Genomic DNA, 20,366 nt, shown 5'->3' with positions numbered 1-20,366 from the left:
AAACATTTGACACCAGACCCTTTGCCTTAACAGAAAGTTAAGTGCACAATACAGTATTGTTAATGATAGGCATTAGGCTGTATATCAGATCTCTAGAACTTACTTATCTTGTGTAGCTGAAACTTCATACCATTTGAATAGCAGCTCCTCATTTTCTCTTCTCCTTAACCCCTGACAACCACCATTTTACTCTCTGCTGCTATGAATTTGACTATTTTAGAAAACTTTTATGGGTGGAATCATACTGTGTTCATCCTTCTGTGACTGGCTTCTCTCACTTCCCATAACATCCTCCAGGTTCATTCAAATTGTTGAAAATGGCAGGATTTCCTCCTTTTAAAAAGGCTGAATAATATCCATTGTTTGTCTCTACCACGTTTTCTTTATTCATCCAACTGTTGATGGATCCAAGCTGTTTCTGCATCTCGGCTATTGTGGGAAACACTGCCGTGTACACGGCAGGTCCCTTTGAGATCATGATTATAATTTGTTTTTTTTGGAATAAATACCCAAGCATGGCATTGCTGGACCAAATAGTGATTTTTTAAAAGACTTCTTTTTGGAAAAACCTCAATTCTGTTTGGCAGCAGTTGCACCATTTCACACACCCACCATTGGTGCACAGGGTCCCACATCCTCATTGTACTTGCTACCTTTCGAGTTTTGATAATGACCATCCTCATAGATGTGAGATAGTACTTTATGGTCATTTGACTTGGGTTTTCCTGATGATTAGTGAGGAAGGAACAATCCCTACCCCCAAATATACAGAATAGGAAACTGATTTCCAGGGATGAATTTATTAAGGTCACAACTGGTAGATCTCAGAGGTGGGATCTGAGCCCAGGCAGAACAGCCCCAGGATGCACATGCCTCCGACGATGCTGCACTGTCTTCCACGTGCTCTGCAAGCCTGGGATCATGCTGCTTTGTATTCTGTTCTTTTCTCGCAGTGTCCTACTGGAAGAATTTCTCTTAACATTGATGCTATTTTCAGGCAGTTGGTTGCATGATGGCCTGTCTATGCTATGGACACTATGTTGAATGGACCTTGGAATGTCCCAGTGTTTCCCTTTCGTAAGAGACTCTGAGGAATTCTTTCTTGCTTCCTTATGTTTGTGGGTGCTTCTGATCATAGAAGTGAAAGTCGCTCAGTCGTGTCTGACTCTTGCAATCCCATGGACTATACCGTCCATCTAATCCTCCAGGCCAGAGTACTGGAGCGGCTTTTCTCTTCTCCAGGGGATCTTCCAGCCCAGGGATCAAACTCACGTCTCCCACATAGAAGGCGGATTCTTTATCAGCTGAGCCACAAGGGAAGCCCAATAGCTTCACATAAATATTAGAAGCAAAATTTCATGGACATAAGGCCACAGGGTATATTTAGGACAAATCATCTCCAAAAAGATTGAACAAATTTACACTCTTAGAAGAAGTGTTCATGACCTACCTTTTTCTTGTTTTTTTTTTTTTTTTTTTTTTGACCTTTTCTCTCACCAAAGTCTAATAATCTATGGTCTACAATTTGTAAAGGATAAAAGTGGAGGTTGGGGGAAGATAGTTGCTTTGAAGATCAGAATTCATCCTCAAGCTGGTGGCGCAGGCTGCAAATACAGAACCTCAGGACCAGGGCGCTCATTAACAGACTCCAGCTCCAGCCCTGGTCTTAGGCTGCTCTAGGGGAGCAAAGCCTGACCTTCTCCAGTTGATACTATGCAGTAGCCATGCTGAGACCACGTATGTGTTCTGACATGGATGAAGCAATGTGTCCCTGAGAAGTATCTACTAATTCACCCATTCATTTACTCAATGTGCGTTACTTGAGGGCCTGCTATGTGCCTCACCAGTGCTGGAGCCAGAAGACTGAAGAAGGCTTCTTTCCATCGGTACAATGGGGGTTATGCCTTGCCAGGACTCCTTGGGGGTCAGTAAGATTTAGCGTCTGTAATTAACCTGAGTTATCATTCTAACTTTTGTTGGTGGTTTCTCATCGACAGAATTGTTGCTTATGGTTCCATGAAGACCACCTGGAAAATGAGTTGGAGAGACTGTTCACTCGAGTCTTCATTTAGCTCACTTCACAGTATTTACTGTTAAAACAAAGAACCACCAGTTCCACGCTCACCTCTTCCCCATTTATCAGCTTTGCACCCAGTCTGCTCTCACTCCCCTCAAACCAGTCATAATCCAGCATCACCTCAGAGGAGCCAGGCACAAGTACCGGTGGATGTATGGCCGATCTGCACACAGATGGTACCTGCAGGGTTTACGGGTGTGTTTCAGGGTTGGGGGGACAAGCCAGAAGGCAGTGCCCCTCCCCTTGTCCCATGCCAGCCATTTCCTGTCTCCCTGAAGAGGAAGTTCTTTATTCCTGCGGTCTCCCGCCTACACCTCTGTTGTTTCTCCATCTGTGAGATGGTCTAGAACATCCCCCCTGTCACTTCTTTGGGCTGCCTTTCCCCAGTTTCAACCACGTGCTTCTGCAGAAATCTGTCAATCATGTTTGCTGTGGGGGCAGGGCCACATGATCAACTGAGCCAGGCACAGGGCCCCATGCCCCTGCCAGGATGGTTGGTCCGGTGCTGGACACATGCTCTGATGTGGCCTATTCAGAGCCCTCCCTGGAACCCTGATGTCTTCTGGGCTTCTTTCTTTACTGATTAGTTGTCTTAGAGAGATAAAATCCTGGGGCAGGCAGCTTCAGACTCCCTCACTAGGTGTAGAGGCCTGAGAGAAGAAAGCTGTCAGGTAAGAGAATCAATGATGAGAGAAGAGAAACAGCCAGGGAGAGAAAGAGTGAGCTGACGACTTTGGATTTCTTGGGTCCAGTCTCTGAGATCTTTACATCTCTGGTTCCTGCATCCCAGACCCTCAATGTCTTTCCAATAAGTCTCCCCTTTTCTTGAAGCCAGTTGGAGCTGGGCTCCTCTCACTTGTGATTGAGACTTGATTCTAGATCCTGCCGGGTTATGATGCATATCCCAGACCCAAAGAGAGGCATCCATTCATATCAGCACCATTGAGATGAATCTTTTATTCTTTACTGAGAATAGGGCTTTGCAGAGCATCAAGCATGGTTCACCAGCATCCCTGGGTGGGATGGCCCTGCATATGAGTGAGTGTGTGTTTGTCTGGCCCTGATTGATTCCTGTAGTAGCCCAATTTCACGCTGCAGGAGCCAGGCCAATCCTGTTATTTCCTCGGTCATAAACTGAAAAATACAGCCTCAGGAAGACATCACCCAGGATCCAGTTCTCCGAGGTTCCGAAATGGTTCGTCTCTGTGCCCCCTTGAAAGCTGAGAAAGCAGATCTCCTGAGAAAGCTGGGAAAGACAGAAATACACACCAGTCAGCCTGAGCCCTTACCTGTCACCCCCCTCAATATCCAGAGCAGACAGGTTTTCCATTTTCCTTTGGGAGGAATCAAGTGTTTCTCTCAGCAACTGCAGAAGTGGGGGTACAGGAACAAGAAGGGCCGAAACACGTGGCTGTCAGGACAGGGGGGTGGGGAGGGGAGGATTGGGAGTTTTGGATTATCAGATGCTAACTAATATATGTGTGCTTAGTCGCTCAATTGTGTCCAACTCTTGTGACCCCATAGAGTGTAGCCCGCCAGACTCCTCTGTCCATGGGATTCTCCAGGCAAGAATACTGGAGTGGGTTGCCATTTCCTTCTTCAGGGGATCTTCCTGACCCAGGAATCAAACCCAGGTCTCCTGCACTGCAGGTAGACGCTTTATTGATTGAACTACGAGGGAGGCCCACAGTTAAACAACAAAGTCCTACTGTATGACACAGGAAACTGTATTCAGTAACCTGTGATAAACTGTAACAGAAAAGAATATGAAGAAGAGTACGGATATACTTGTATATATATAAAACTGAGCGACTTTGATGTATAACAGAAATTAACACAACGTCGTAAACCAGCTGTATTTCAATGCATGTGTGTTAGTTGCGCAGCTGTGTATGACTCTGCGACCCCACAGACTGTAGCCCTCCAGGCTCCTCTGTCCTTGTGATTCTCCAGGCAAGGATACTGCAGTGGGTAGCCATTCCCTTCTCCAGGGGATCTTCCCGACCCAGGGATCAAACCTGGGTCTCCTGCATTGCAAACAGCTTCCTTACTATCTGAGCCACCAGGGAAGCCCAATATTTCAATAAGTTTTATTTAAAAGCTACAAGAATGGCCTGTAGTTCCCCTCACACTCTAAGTTTCCTTCATTATGACCCCAATCGCTGTTTTCTCTGCAGAGAATGGCTGTTCTTCTCCCCATTCCCCACAACCCATTCTTTTTCTAAAAATTTTAAAATTTTGAATTGGAGTATAGGTAATTAACACTATTGTGATAGTTTCAGATGGACTGCAAAGGGACTCAGCCATACACATACATATATCCATTCTCCTCCAAACTCCCCTCCCATCCAGGCTGCCACATAATACCAAGCAGAGTTCCCTGTGCTACACAGTAAGTTGTTTTTGGTTATCCATTTTAAATATAGCAGTGCCCACAACTGGCTATACTGCGCTAAGACCTTCAAGGGCTTCCCTGGTGGCTCAGCGGTAAAGAATCAGCTTGCAATGCCAGAGACTTAAGAGACATTGGTTCGATCTCTGGGTTGCAAAGATCTCCTGGAGGAGACCATGGCAACCTATTCCAGTATTCTTGCCTGGAGAATCCCCATGGACAGAGGAGCCTGCCGGGCTATGGTCTATAGAGTGGCAGAGTTGGACACAATTGAAGCGACATAGCACGCACACAGACCCTCTAGGGAGCCTTCCTGACCCACTCTCCTGCTCCTGGGATGCTCCAGGCTGGCTTCGGTGACTTACCCTGGTGCTCCTCTGTCTGCAGCTGCCCTTAGCACAGCCCCCGGGGTTCCATTTGCACAGAATCCAGTGTAGATTCTACTTGACCAAGCAGACCTCCTCATGCCTCTGTGAGGCTGGGGGTTTAGAATCACTGCAATTCCCTGTCTTCCTCAAAGCCTTCTTTGAGCCCATCAGCTTGCTCTGAACTCCCATAGGGAGCTGACATGAAGTCTTAACCCTGTGCTGGGGCTGTGCAGTCACTGTGCTTCCTTTATGCACCTTAGCATCCAGCCTTCCCCACAGAGGGGTCTGGTGCCCCAACTCACAGAGCGGGCACTGTGAGGGCAAGGCGAAGCTGCAGCCAAGGACGAGGGTGACCTTGTAATTTATCATCCCAACCCGCACACTTTCGAGAAGGGAAGAGAGACTGTTAGTCACTATACGGGGACAGGACATGGGGACTGTTTCCAGCCAAACCTTCCCTTGTCACTTGGCTTATTTCAGGGATTACTAGAATTGACTTTCCGTGTTCGTGCATCTGAGGGCTCTGGTTGAACTGAGGCTTTGTGAGGCAGAGGCCCTTAGTGTTCCCCTCTCCTTGTGCCAGGCATGATGCCAGGAAGGGGTGTTGTCTCCACGTTTATTTCAGGAGGATGAATGTCCCAGACTGCCCTTTACTCTCACGTGGTTGGTTTTGTGGGAGGCACTGGCCCAGTCACAGGGGCTCAGTAGCATCTGCAATGGCGTGACCTGGCCTGCAGAGGGCGCCCTCCTCCTAGCAGCAGCCCAAGGGTTCCTGCAAGTCCCAGTTTTAGAGCCAGCCCCCAGCGTTGCCCTCTCACCCTCTGGACGTAGTAGTCAGGGGGCACAGGGTAGACGATGCCGTTGATGGTGAGGAGGAGCGTAGGCAGACTATTGACGACATCACATGAAAGCACTTGCTGTAAGACAGAGAGGAAGACAGGTGGGCCCAGGTGATCCTAGGTGTGGAGAGAGCCCAGGAGGGAGGCTGTGGCGTGACCCTTCACCTGGTCATCCAGAATAGGCTTGGGGTTGATGAGCTTCAAGATGTCAGTGACCAGGTGAGTTGGCCCAACCAGCAACGAGGTCCCAGTATCCACAATGGCCTGACATCCGTGGGAACAACCAACCACTTTCCCGTTTATGGTCATGCTGAGAGAAAGTGGGACAAAGCAGGCACCAGGTCACTCCGAAGTCTCCCCCACGACTGCCCCTCCCTGACTGTCCCTGAACAGCCCTTCAGCTCTTGCCCGGACTCTGCTGTCCTTTGTTCTGGTCACATCCCCCTTTTGACTTCCTTTCAGTTCTTGAATGTACCAGGTTCTTTCATGTCTCAGGGCCTGGGAACATGCTGGTGACCTTCTTAGACAATCCCCTCTGTCTAGCAAATTTCTGTTCATCTTCCAGGTTCCAGTTTAATTGTCACTTTGTCAGGGAGGCCTTCCCCCCAGACTAGATCGGGCTCCTGTCTTGGCTGCTCTCTGTAGACACTTCTTCGTGTCTAGCATGTACCAAAGTAGTAATTCGTTATGTGTGTGAGTTGTTTCACGTCCAGCTGCCTTATTAGGTGCATAGGCAAGTTGTATCCTTAGTGCCTCCCTAGATGCCCAGGATATGGCAGATGCGTAATGTGTGTCTGTGGGATGAATGAATGAAAAAATGAAAGAGGGGCACCCAGAGACCCATGTCTGTCATGTGACCAATAGTAGGCCAACCCACACAGTGAGGTGGGAGGTTCCCCGGGGCAGCAGGTGCTTACAGTGGGGATGGGGGAGATGCAGGCTGCCCTGGGAGAGGGTGTGTCCCATCACCGCCCCCTGCCCCGGCTCAGACATTGAGGCCCAGGTCAGAAGAGCATAGCCAATCCAGGGGGCCTCCGAAGGACAGTAAAGCTTTTGTCTGAGGATATCATAGAGAATCCCATTAATTATTGCCCCTTGTTCTCAGCTTCCTGATTTGGTCACAGCCCCTGCCCAACTGTGTCCCCAGTTTGGGCAGTAAGTAGCACTGTTTACGTGGGGTGTCTCTTTCTATAAGTTGCTCTCAGGTCTCAAGATTTCAGCCACCCTCTCTCCACTGCTGGGAAACTTTTCCCTGAGGAGACCAGATTTTCCGGGTTGTCCTGGACTTTTTCTCTATTTCAGCTTACAATTCTGTATACTGAGGACCCCCTTGTTCCTGGGTGGCCCTGCTCAGTAGGTCGTCTTAATACAATCCTGTTCAGGTTGGTGAAATTCCCCCGATCCTCTTTTCACCACACTCTAGGGTCCTCTAATCAGGCTCCCCACCTCACAGCACAGGGGTGCAGCCCTCCCCCTGCTGCCCAGGCCTCTCTGGACCCTTTTAGGACCCTGGTGAGAGGGCTGGTCAGGAGCCCTGGGGCACCTGTGAACCCATAGGTGATGTTTGTATCTGTGTTTGTGTGTCTGTGTGTGTGCTTGTGTGTGTCTGTGTGCCCGTGTGTGTTTATACGTGTCTCTGTATGTGTTTTTATGTGTGTCTTTGTGGGTGGAGTGCATGTCTCTGAGGGACAGTATCTGTGCGTGCATTTGTGTGTGTCTGCTAGTGTTCCTGTTCACGTGTGGGAGCATCACTTGGGGTGACTCTCGGAGGGGGAGACTTACCTGCTCATGGCTACCTGCCAGAAGCTGGCTTGGGTCACTGGTACCCACTGGAGTTTTCCCTTGTGGTAGGTGTGGTCCACACCGCCAAACATCACCGTGCTGATGTTTCCTGGCCGGCTGAAGAGAGAAGGATGAGGGGGGCTCATTGGAGGAGAGAAACGCCAGACACTGTCTTCTGCATCCGTCAGAGGCACTATCATGGCCCCCATTTTACAGATGCAAAGACTGAGGCTCGGAGGGACTGAGTACCCGACCAAGGTCAGTCACCATCTGATGAGTGTCAGAGAAGAGGTTTGAAGCTGGGCAACCTGGACTGCATCCGACCACCCATCCTTCTGAAGAGGACCTGGTCCCCTCCAGCTACCTGAGTGCCCAGATATACCCTCAGAGGACTTCATGCTGGAAGGGTCTGGCTTCCTTCTTTCTAGCCTTTCAGTTTTCATAAAAGTCGAGGCTTGAGGGTGTTATGGCATAGGTTCAGGGTCACCCAGGGTTGGTTTCACTTGCCTGTCCCCTGTGCCATCCATGGGACTCCAGATTCAGCAGGCCCCCCCACCTCTTCTCTCCCTGTCTTAAAATTCCTAGTATATTTTGAACACAGGGCCCCATGTTTTCATTTTGCACTGGCTCCTGCAAACTGTGTAGCTGGTCCTGTGTTCCCAGTAAATTGTTAGTGAGGAAGGAACATTCCTGCTATCTCTCTCCTTCCTTCCATATAAAATTTGTCAGCAAATCCTGTTGCTTCTTCCTTCAATCCATTTCCTGACATCTTCCATTGCTCTCCCTCTTATCTCCACTGCCTTAGACCAAGCCACTGCTCTTGAGCCCAAGAGCACGGTTATGTTCCAGTGAAACTTAATTTACAAAAACCAGTGATGGGGCCAGATGTGGCCCTGAGGCTGTAGTTCTCCTGAGTTAGACTATCTATCATGAAATTTCTGGATCAGGTAGTCTATAATTTTTCATGCAGCTGCAAGCATTGTACAGCTAATTTGAAGAGAGATCTGGTCTACCTCAGACTTACGAGCTCAAGTAGAAGGCAAAGACTGGCTCAGAAATGATTTTGTGGTTCTTCAGGTTGTCGAAGACTGGGGTGGTGCCTCGGACGGCGAGGTTGGGGTAGGCCAAGCCCAGGATGCCATCATAAGGTACTTGTTCCAGGACCCCACTTGACTGATTCTGGCTCAAGCCAAAAATCTGGTTCGTGATGACAAGGTCCCCGATCTGTGGGAGAGGAGAGTGTTCCAATATAATGTTTTGGGAAATGGGGCTGGTACTGGGCTGGGGAGGACATAGCATTGCAGAGAAGTGAGACCTGGCTATGCCCTGGGTTAATATCAGATGGTTAGACCACGCTGGGACAGGAACTTGGTTTCCACTGGTGTGGGGCTGTGTATTTTAATTACATCTACTTCTCAGAACTGCAAACGCCATCTGAGTCAAATTGCTTCATGCCTTCTGTACAGGTGGGGCAACAGGACAGGACTGAATGGTGCCCCCTTGTGGACAAAGCGAGTAGGGAGCCGAGTAGCCTTCCCTTTGGCATCACTATGATCTAATGACAGAAATGGGCTGAATTCATTGTAATGTACTGTGGATTATGCGTCTGCCCAGAAAGACAGAAGCCCCTTACACAATATCGCTGGCAGGGCTCTTATGAAAGCTCTGCCTGGAAAACAGGCTTTTTTGTGAACACTTGTGTGTGAGTGCCTGTGTGTGTGAGAGACAGAGAGAGAGAGCCAAGGGAGAGCACACTCAGGCACTTGGGGGAGGCAAGACGTAGTTTCTATTAGACTCTCAAAGGCCCCCTAGAGTGAGAATCCATTTATCAGGCCCCTCCCACATCTGTGACTTCTGCTTTACCTGCCTGGATACCTGAAATCCTGGGCTGCCCCCAGGGACCCCAGATCAGTTTTAACCTCTTCCCAAATGCCCATGCCTGCTTGAGTCCTGACTGGCCAGCCCAGCTCCACCGTTTACCACGTGTGACCTTGGCCATGCCCTTGCTCTCTGCACCTCAGGTCCCTCACCTGTATCACGAGCTGATCATAGTACCTGCTGCATGGGTCGCTACCCGATTAAACAAGTTATTACTGTGAACGTGCCTGGTAGAGTTTCTGAGAATATAAAAGTCAATGGTTTATCCCCCCCACCCACCGCCTCCCTACTCCCAGCAAAATGAACCTTGGGCTGCTCACAGGCAAAGGGGCTGCAAATCCACACCCCAAGCCACTGTCTGGGTTAGCCACTGTGGGATCTTGTGTGTCTGCAGGGATGCTGTCTCCCCAGGCAAAGGCCCTACACAGCAGGTGACCAGCCACTAGGGGACTTTGGGAAGTGGTCGTGTTTGATGGGGCCACAAGAGAAAACTCCAGTGGGTACCTTCCCAGCTGGTCCTGCATCTGTTTTGTAAGCAGTGGTGACTCCCAGGGCCAGCTCTGACTCAGCCCCTGGTTTCCACGTTACCTGAATGGTGTCACGGCCAAGAACCCCTTTCATGCTCCCAGAGCCGTAGATGAGTTCGATTTTCTGGTCCAAACGCTGGAAGGTGGTGGACTTCTGAGGGTTGAATCTCTTATGTGTAGCTGCCGACACAAGAGATGGGTATCTGTCAGGTGCCAAGATGGAGAAGGGGGGAGGGGGAGGACAGGATGGGTGGGGGGCTGGGCACTCACAGCAGGAGGGACTTCGGCAGTCTACAGAGGGCACCCACAAGTCAGATGAGCCGGTGTCAAAGTTGACCTGGAACTCTTGAGGAGGTGTGCCAATGGTGATATTACCAAAGTAGACAATCTACAGGGGCCGGGGAGAGGAGTTAAGGGCAGACCTGGCTGCCTGGATACCCCCCGATTCCTGGAGTACTGCCTCCCTCTGGGCATCCCAGGTCTCCAGAAATCACTTTCCAACTGCCCCCACCCCCAGCCTCTGCTCAGACCAGTCCCTTCATTTGAGGAGCTCTGCAGCTCTCCTCTTTAAGGCCCAGTCTTGGTGCCTCCTCCTCCAGGTGGCCTTCCGAGGTCACCCCAGGCCACTCCCTCTAAACTCAGACCATGTACTGTTAACAGCACACGGGTGGCCCTTTCGTTTGACATGTATTTAATCTTTGCCTCTCTCTCAGCCTAGCCTGTGCATTGTTGAAGAAGATAAAGCTCTTTTTTTTTTTCTTTTAATCACTGTAATGTTAATTTTTTATGATCTCACATGCCTTAGGGGCTCAGTAAATTTTTACTGGCGTCATTCCCGGATCTTTAGAGGGTGAACTTTCTCTGCCTGGGTTTCACATTTGATGCAGTTGGCTTTACATTTTGATCAGTCATGGCTCACGCTTCATCTGTAACTGAGTGGCTCGCTTTGTTCAGAAAGAACAGTTTCTCTCAAATTACTGCCACATCTTTAACACAGAAATGGATGTTTACCTGCCCCCTGGTCATGCTGGACCCAGTCACCACAGACCAAGAGTTGAAGGTGAGAGTGACTTCTCCTCTGGGAACGGGGTCCCTTTCCCCCCGTGTTTCCGCCTCTTGCAGAAGCCCCACCCCAATCCCCCACCTCACCCCTCCAGATGAACCCGAGTGCTAGGCCAGACCAGCAGGAGGCGCTGTGGAGCACCATCCTCCCAACACACTCACATTCTGGAAATTCCTCAGTCGGTGAGAAGAGAATTTTTTGTCAGGATCAGAATTCTGGGACAGGCTGTGAGACTGTTCATCCAAGAATTTTCCCAGCAATTGTTTTTCCCTGATAGCTCCTTGCGTGGTCTTTATCTTCGTTAGAGGGATTCTTTCACCGCGCGTGGGGAAAAGGAAGCAAGAAAGGGGCAGTCAGCTGTCCCTGTTATAGTATGACTGTCATGCTTGACATTGTCATGGCACTTTGTAATTTTTAAGCCTTTTTATGTGTCATCTTTATTATTAGAATGCTATGCAGAGACTACGGCAAAAACCTAGGTCTGACTACCAGCTCTGTTGTGCAATCTTGGGTGAGCTGTATGACCATTTGGAGTCTCAATTTCTCTATTGGTAAAAAGGTGAAATGTAATAATCCTCACCCCCACCCCCCATACACAATGTTTTAGGTATTAAGTGAGATGATGGATATAATGTTTCTAATATACAGGAAGTCTCAACAGTGACAGCCATTGCTGTTGCCATCCCACTGTATCTTTTTTCAAAGAATCCCGGGGAGTGTCGTAGAAGGGGATCATCATCCTGTTTTTACAGGGGAAGAAGGGAAGTGCAGGGAGTTTGTGGCTTGTTTGTGGTCATACAGCTTTGTTAGAGATAAAACAGTATAGAATTAACCCTCCTCGTCTTCCTCCAGGGCTCTAGCAGAAAAGATGGATGAAAGAAAATGTCAGGGGATGGAGAATAAATTAGAGAAATTAAGAGTCTAGAGAAGTAAGGAAGAATCAAAATAGAAAAAAAAACAGAGACTTCCGCATGCACAGAGATATCAAGAGATGGTGAGAAAAAAAAGAGAGATACACAAATGAAGACACTGACACATACACTCAGAAATGGAGAGAGAGCAGAGAGAAGACCTAGAAGCAAATGCAAGAGAAATGCTGTTTCAGAGGACCACACATACAGTTGCACAGGTTGTGCACTGAACAATTCCAAGAAGTGCCATTTTTACATAGGTCATGAGGTGATTGGCATCTGCAGAGTTGTGCAACCCTGGAGGTGTACCCCAAGATGCCTGGGCCCCACAGTGCCCATGACAAGAGTCTCATCAATACGTGAGAATTGATCTTTAAGGCTGCCAGAGAATAACTACTTTCTCTTCTTACCCTGGTGGGTGGAAGAATAAGAGGATGACAAGAGAAATCCCAAAAAGAGAGATGATGCCACTAATAGTCCCTGTACTTACTTGACTATGCACTCTGAGAGGGCCACCAGCCCGAGAATCACAAGCCACTTCATGCTTCTTTCCTGATTTCAAGTACTCAGGGAATATCGAGTTCTGAGCTTGCAGTGGTGAACAGGAGCTCCTAGTTATATATACTCTGACCTGCCCTAATTGTCCCCTTTAGGCTAATGGTAGATCTGATAAGAAACATGAACCTTTCCATAAAATCTTTACCTCTATCAGTCTCTGTGTGTATTCGACTTGGAAAATTCTCAAAATACAGAGAGACTTCTGTAATCTCTTCCTTGAGGCTTGGATGGAAGATTAAAGTAAGCTAAGAGTGGCAAAACTCTTGCCAATTGGGACACAAAACACTGCGAATAATGTGATAAAAGTAAATGCTGGCGGCCATGCTAGACATTCGTGATCTCATGTGGTCTCTCTCGACACTTCACGAGATGTGCATGGCTGTGCTCAGTTGGGGAGGAGATTGCTAGGAGGAAAAAAAGGTCAAATGGCAAAGTGAAGACTTTAGGGGCAGCCCAGTGACATTTGAGTGACTAGGTAGAGGAACATTGGCACAGATCAGGGGCACCTTTGATGCCAGTCTGTGTCAAAGATCTCGACTAGAGCAGTATTACAACTACACGGTTTCAGTATTGGAAGAAATGTGATGCAGGCATCCACAAGATACTATATCATCCAGTAAACATACAAGGAGAGCCCTGTGTGCTGGGGTCTGGCTAGGATGCTGAAGCGTCAGTCATATAAGACACAGGTGGTCCGTATCCTCAGGGGCTAGCAGTCTAGGGCAGTTCTCACAAACTCGTGGCCCAGGAGGCAAGATAAATGATGGAAGGGTGGGTGGGCATCCTGGACACGGGCCATCATGGGCCCTCCCACTGGGCTAGCCTCTCCTCAGCTCCAACCAGAGGCTGCCATGCTGGAAAGCCGGCCAAGTTTTCAAGAGAAGTTAGAAGTCTGGATATTTATGTACAATCTCTTTATTTTAAATGTTGGCAACTTATCTTTCTTTTTTTTCCAAAAAACAATTCCCCAACAAATATGTTCTGGATTCAGCCTGGGGGCTGTGCAGTTTTTTATGTCTGGCTTAGAGGTGGGAGTAGAGAGGGAGGGGGTTCAACTGAAGCTGGTTGATTGCATATGGGAATGAATGCATATTAAACATGTTAATTTTCCTTCTACTTGTAAAAAAAGAATAGCAGGGTCATATAAACCATGAATTTAATAATGTCCATTTGCTGAGGAGAAGTGGGTTGAATTCTGATGTAATTCACCAATAGTGTCCGTGCCTGGAAACATTTTGTCTGCTGAACCAAACATTTGTTATTGTTGTTCAGGGGTTCAGTATTTGCGACGCCGTGGACTGCCCCATGCCAGGCCTCCCTGTCCGTCATCATCTCTTGAAGCTTGGTCAAACTCATGTCCATTGAGTCAGTGATGCCGTCCGACCATCTCATCCTCTGTAGTTCTCTTCTCATCCTGCCTTCAATCTTTCCCAGCAGCAGGGTCTTTCTTAATGAGTCCATTCTTCACATCAGGTGGCCAAAGTACTGGAGCTTCAGCTTCAGCATCAGTCCTTCCATAAATATTCAGGATTGATTTCTTTTAAGATTGACTGGTTTGATCTCCTTGCAGTCCAAAGGAAGCTCAAGAATCTTCTCTAACACCACAGTTCAAAAACATCAATTCTTCGGTGCTCAGCCTTCTTTATGGCTCAACTCTCACATCCATACATGACCACTGGAGAAACCATAGAGATAACTATACAGACCTTTGTCAGCAAAGTAATGTCTCTGCTTTTTAATATGCTATACCAAACATACATACAACCAAACATATGAAGAGATAATTTTGAAGTGTTTTATCTATCAAAGAAGACAAAAAAAACCCCCAAAACAAAAAAACACCACTCACTCAGGGCTCTTGCTCAGCCTGAGATGAACAGTTCAGCTCATTTGCTCGGTCATGTTCGGCTCTTTGTGACCCCGTAGAGAGATGAACAGGGCGACCTGTTAAAATGTTATTCCAGCCTGAAATGAACAGTTTAGCTCATTTGCTCAGTCATGTTCGGCTCTTTGTGACCCCGTTCACTTTCACTTTTCTCTTTCATGCATTGGAGAAGGAAATGGCAACCCACTCCAGTGTTCTTGCCTGGAGAATCCCAGGGACGGGGGAGCCTGGTGGGCTGCCGTCTGTGGGGTCGCACAGAGCTGGACACGATTGAAGTGACTTAGCAGCAGCAGCAGCAGCAGAGAGATGAACAGGGCAACCTGTTAAAATGTTACTCCAGCTGAAGTAAAGACAGTGTTGTTTTACGGCTCCTTCCAGGACTCCCAAGGGCCCTGGTGTTCCTTTGTGAGATCTATGCAAGCCGGTGTCTTGGGTAGAACATTGGGGGGCTCCCTTGTCACCAGGTGTGTAAAGATGGGGTGCTGCATCTTAACCCTCATTTTTGCACATGTTAAACATTCAGTGGTTCAGTCTATAGAGGGGGTTTGATAGCATCTAACAAATGACACACACATATGCCCTTTAACTCAGCAATTCTACTTCTAGGGATCGATCTCAAAGATATACTGACAAAAATACAAAGCATCATATGCACAAGCTATTCACTACAACACTGCTTGTAAATGCAAAAGATAAGAAACACCTAAAGTGACCATCCACAGGAAGTGAAGTGAAGCCGCTCAGTCGTTTCCGACTCTTTGCAACGCCATGGACTGTCGCTTACTAGGCTCCTCCATCCATGGGATTTTCCAGGCAATAGTCCTGGAGTGGGTTGCCATTTCCTTCTCCAGGGGATCTTCCCAACGCAGGGACTGAACCTGGGTCTCCTGCTTTGTAGACAGACGCTTTACCGTCTGAACCACCAGGGAATCCACAGGGGACTGTGGAATAAGGCACAGGGCATCCCAACACCTCGGTGTGATGCAGGTGGAGGGAAGAGTGGGATGGGTGAGATCTTCAGGGTGCACTATTTAGTTTTTTAAAAGAGGGACCAAAAAAGTGCTTTTAGTTTGTTGCTTTTACAAACATATATAAGTCTATTTTCATAAGAAAAAGTGGACGAGTACACCATAAACTACTAAAAATGTAATTTATGGATGAGGAGCAGAAACAGAAGTGATTTTTCTTGTTTTACATTAACTGTTTGACTTTGCAACCATGTAAATGTGTAACAGAATTAAAAAAAAATAAACATATCCCTAGAACTGAGAATAAACTAAGACAAATGAGCCCAATTGTATCAAGTTGGTAACAGAGCTGTTCCAGAAAAAAATATTAAGTAACCTTAAACTTCAGAATTTTGACTCTGCATTCAGAGTGGGATATTTTCAAAGGACAAAGAAATGAAAATAAGCCCCCACATCCAAAACAAAACCAAAAGAAAACAAACAAAAAGGTAAAGAAATCTGAGACTCTGTTCAACACCTTATGGTTGGTTACAGTGCTTTTGTAACTGTGAGAGTGTCATATGTATGCTAACTGGTTAAAGCAGTGTAGCGTGAAAGTTGCTCAGTTGTGTCCGACTCTTTGTGACCCCATGGACTGTACAGGGAATTCTCCAGGCAGAGTACTGGAGTGGGTAGCCTTTTCCTTCTCCAGGGGATCTTCCCAATCCAGGGATTGAACCCAGGTCTCCCGCATTGCAGGCAGATTCTTTACCAGCTGAGGTACAAGGGAAGCCCAAAAGCAAGTCAGTAATTAACGCTAGTGCTGTTCTGAAACAAGACTTTCAGTGGATAGAGAAACCATTTATTATTGATTATTTTCCTTGTTTTATTTTTTTAAAGAGAATCTGTACTTTCTGGCTTGGATGCCAGAGAAGCCTAGAAGCAATGGCAGCTTGATAGCAGTGATTATCCTGAGGGGTAGCGTGTGAGCTCTAAACACCATGTCCTACTGGAGGATCAAGAGATTCCTGAAGAGATGGCTGATTTCAGGCCTGGGCCAAGAAATGCACAAGATAAGCCTGGGAATCTTGAAGGACCGGAATGTTGAGGGCCTACAAAGACCACTAAGAACTGGACAAAAAGTTTCAGAATCCACATGAAGAGGTCAGAAACGGGACAATTTAAGCATCACATCAAACTAATGAAACAAGTTAAATATATAAATAGCCAGAAGCTCCAAAAACTGGTAGACAACACTTAATTAGTCACTGTGACTAGTTGCTGGGGCACCAGCTCACCTTTCTGGCCACTGAGAAAGGGAAATAATCAATATTTATGCCATTTTTTGTTTGTAGGAGGCATGTTTCATTAACTACAAACAGTTGAAGTAATTTCTTTTTAAATTGGAACATTCCAGAAATTAAACTCAGGAGTGATAGAATTAAGAAATCACTAGTTTGCAACTTTCTCATAAAACAATGGAACTAGGCCAGATCACCAGTGGATGCTAGAATCAGGTGACAAATGATCAAAGGGGAAGTTTATAATGGATGCGTGAAGTTGCCAACATCAGGACCCGCCACATCTCAGCATCTATCAAATTGGGGCAACTAGAAATTATGGCACCTATTGAAGTGATGCCACAGGGAATATATGGAACTACACAGAAGTAATCCAGTGCAATTTGTTGATCTCAAGTCTAGATCTAATGACTAGTGTTGAGTTTTTCCTGTAGTCATGTACGGATGTGAGAGTCGGACCATAAAGAAGACTGAGTACCAAAGAATTGATGCTTTCTAACTATGGTGCTAGAGAAGACTCATGAAAGTCCCTTGGACAGCAAGGAGATCAAACCTGTCAATCCTGAAGGAAACCAACTGTGAATATTCATTGGAAGGACTGATGCTGAAGCTGAAGCTCTAATACTTTGGCCACCTAATGTGAAGAGCTGACTCATTAGAAAAGACCCTGGTGCTGGGAAAGATTGAGGGTGGGAAGAGAAGGGAGCAACGGAGGATGAGATGGTTGGATGGCATCACTGACTCAATGGACATGAGTGTGAGCAAACTCTGGAAGATAGTGAAGAACAGGGAAGCCTGATGTGCTCTTGTCCATGGGCTACAGTCCGTGGGCTGTACATAGTCCATGTTCGCACATAGTCAGACATGACTTAGGCACAGAACAGGAACAACTACCAGTTTTCAGGGAAATACATGGATAAAGGTCCAGAGAAGCAATTCTCTAAATTAGTGGTCCCCAGCTTTTTGGGCACTAGGGACTGGTGTCCTGGAAGACAATTTTTCTATAGATGGGGTTGTGGATGTGGTTACTGGATGATTCAAGGGTATTATATTTATTGTGCATGTATTTCTATCATTATTACATTGTGATGTATAATGAAATAATTATACAAGTCAACATGATGCAGAATCATTGAAGCCCTGAACTTGTTTTCCTGGAACTAGGCTGTCCCATCCCTGGGTGATGGCAGAACGATGGGAGCAGCTGTAAAGACAGATGAAGCCTGGCTCACTGGCCTGCTGCTCACCTCCTGCTGTGCGGCCTGGGTCCTAATGGGCTAAGACTGGTACCCATCCATGGTCTGGGTGCTGTGGACCCCTGCTCTAAACCCAATACATTCTATAAGAAAAATGATCCCATCTCCTTCCACTTTTTAAGAAGTGAATGGCATTAAAAGGAGACCACTTTATCTATAGTTTTAGAACAGCCGGATGCAACATATGTGCACATCCTCCACATCTTGGTATGACTGCTTAAGGACATTTTTGAGAGGATTAGGGAAATTTGAACGTGGATGAAATATTAGACGTTAGTTTTATTTGGAACAGATAGCATTTGTGGTTATGTATACTTTGTGAAATAGTCATCTCTTGCTTGAGCTTCCAAGGTGACTCAGTGGTGAAGATGTGCCTGCAATGCAGGAGACGTTGGTTTGAACCCTGGGTGGAAAAGTTGTCCTGGGGAAGGAAATGGCAACCCTCTCCAGTATTGTCACCTGGGAAATCCCATGGACAGAGGAGCCTGGTGAGCTATAGTCCATGTCATCACAGAAGAGGCAGACCAGACAACAACAACAACAATAATCTCTTCCTTAAAATACTTCAGCAAAAGTGAATACATAGTTAAAAAAAAAATTAAATGAGGGCTATGGGAAATGGATGGGGAAACAGTGGAAACAGTGTCACACTTTATTTTGGGGGCTCCAAAATCGCTGCAGATGGTGATTGCAGCCATGAAATTGAAAGACGCTTACTCCTTGGAAGGAAAGTTATGACCAACCTAGATAGTACATTCAAAAACAGAGACATTACTTTGCCGACTCAGGTCCGTCTAGTCAAGGCTATGGTTTTTCCAGTGGTCATGTATGGATATGAGAGTTGGACTGTGAAGAAAGCTGAGTGCCAAAGAATTGATGCTTTTGAACTGTGGTGTTGGAGAAGACTCTTGAGAGTCCCTTGGACTGGAAGGAGATCCAACCAGTCCATCCTAAAGGAGATCAGTTCTGGGTGTTCATTGGAAGGACTGATGCTGAAGCTGAAACTGAAACTCCAATACTTTGGCCACCTCATGTGAAGAGTTGACTCACTGGAAAAGACCCTGATGCTGGGAGGGATTGGGGGCAGGAGAAGAAGGGGATGACAGAGGATGAGATGGCTGGATGGCATCACCGACTCGATGGACATGAGTTTGCGTAAACTCTGGGAGTTGGTGATGGACAGGGAGGCCTGGCATGCTATGATTCATGGGGTCGCAAAGAGTCGGACATGACTGAGCAACTGAACTGAACTGAACTGATTTTGATTCAAAAAAACAAGACAAGAAAAAAGAAGCCAGATCTGTGTAATTGCTATAGATTGAATTGTATCCACTCCTAAATTCAAATGTTAAGTCCTTAACTCCCAATGTGATGGTATTATGAGGCAGGGCCTTTTAGTGCAGTTCAGGTGGCCAAAGTATTGGAGTTTTAGCTTCAACATCAGTCCTTCCATGAACATTCAGGACTGATTTCCTTTAGGATGGTCTGGTTGGATCTCCTTCCAGTCCAATGGACTCTCAAGAGTCAAAAGCATTGATTCTTTGGTGCTCAGCTTTCTTTATAAGCTGAGGCAGGGCCTTTGGGAGGTGACTATCTTGAGATGGGATCTTGATGGTTGGGCTGTTATGATGGGATTAGCACCTTTATAAGAGAGCTTCCTCTCCTCTCTCTTTCTCTGTCTCTCTCATTCTCCCTCTCCCTTCCTCATTTCTTCCCCCCCTTTCACTCCCTCCCTGTTCCCCATCATATGTGAGGACAGAGCAAGAAGAGAAATGCCTGGGAGCCTAAAAAGTGTCCCTACCAGCGACCCAGCTGGCCCGCACCTTGATCTTGGACTTCTAGTTTTGGTCTATGAAACCTGCTCCGACTAAGAAAGTAATGTAGTTCTTGATGCTGTGTGGTGAAATACAGGTTTCGTGATACTATGCATTTTCATTTTTGAGAGGTTTAAAATATTTTTGTAATGAGAAGTTTTAAAAATATTCATTTTGAAATTCCTGTCTTTAGGGACCAGGAAAGCAGAGTCAAGTAGGTCCCTAGTGGCTCAGTGGTTGGAGACCCACCTGCTCATTATTCCAGCTCTTTTCCTGTCATCTGATCACCATCCCCTATGTTCATCAACACCCCTCACACCTGCACCCCACTCCCCTGCTAAGCTGCTTGGCCATCCAGGTGGAGACTGATGAGCCAGGTCAGGGCCCGGAGGTAGAAGCAATGAGGACATTTATAAAAGAATTAACTGGGCCTCCCCCTCCCTGGTTCTTTCTTCTCTGCGCCATCTGCAGGTGAGGGATAAGGCCTGGGTAGGCAGGGAGCCAAGAAGGTCTCTAGCCATGTTTGAGGGGGAAGGGAAGAGGAATTCACAACCCAATAACCAAGAGGTGGGCAGCTTGCTCAGGACCCAGGAGGGAAGGAAGAAGCACTGGGCAAAGAATGGTACCTACCGGAGGGCTAGACCCACATGAGTCTTCTTGTTAATTTTGCTGGAGGTCATCTCCTTAGTGCTGGAATTCCTGCTCTGCATGTGGAGGGGATAGAGCCATCAGTTCAGTTCAGTCACTCAGTCATATCCGACTCTTTGC

At 47.0% G+C, this 20,366-nt stretch overlaps 1 protein-coding gene across 1 annotated transcript; it reads right to left on the bottom strand.

The window, feature by feature from the left end:
* Positions 1–3,164: 3,164 nt before the first annotated feature.
* On the bottom strand, positions 3,165–12,380 carry LOC138426806 (pregnancy-associated glycoprotein 2-like). The gene is made up of 9 exons (XM_069565681.1): positions 12,328–12,380; positions 11,088–11,238; positions 10,134–10,251; positions 9,925–10,043; positions 8,483–8,682; positions 7,459–7,575; positions 5,842–5,986; positions 5,656–5,754; positions 3,165–3,323 (listed from the first exon to the last, which is right to left on the bottom strand). The coding sequence occupies exons 1-9, from the start codon at positions 12,378–12,380 to the stop codon at positions 3,165–3,167; spliced, it is 1,161 nt and encodes a 386-aa protein (XP_069421782.1).
* Positions 12,381–20,366: the final 7,986 nt, after the last annotated feature.

Source organism: Ovis canadensis, chromosome 21, assembly GCF_042477335.2.
Source record: "Ovis canadensis isolate MfBH-ARS-UI-01 breed Bighorn chromosome 21, ARS-UI_OviCan_v2, whole genome shotgun sequence".
Lineage (NCBI taxonomy): Eukaryota > Metazoa > Chordata > Mammalia > Artiodactyla > Bovidae > Ovis > Ovis canadensis.
The sequence above is the reverse complement of the archived record's forward strand: the minus strand, read 5'-3'. Positions and strand labels throughout refer to the sequence as shown.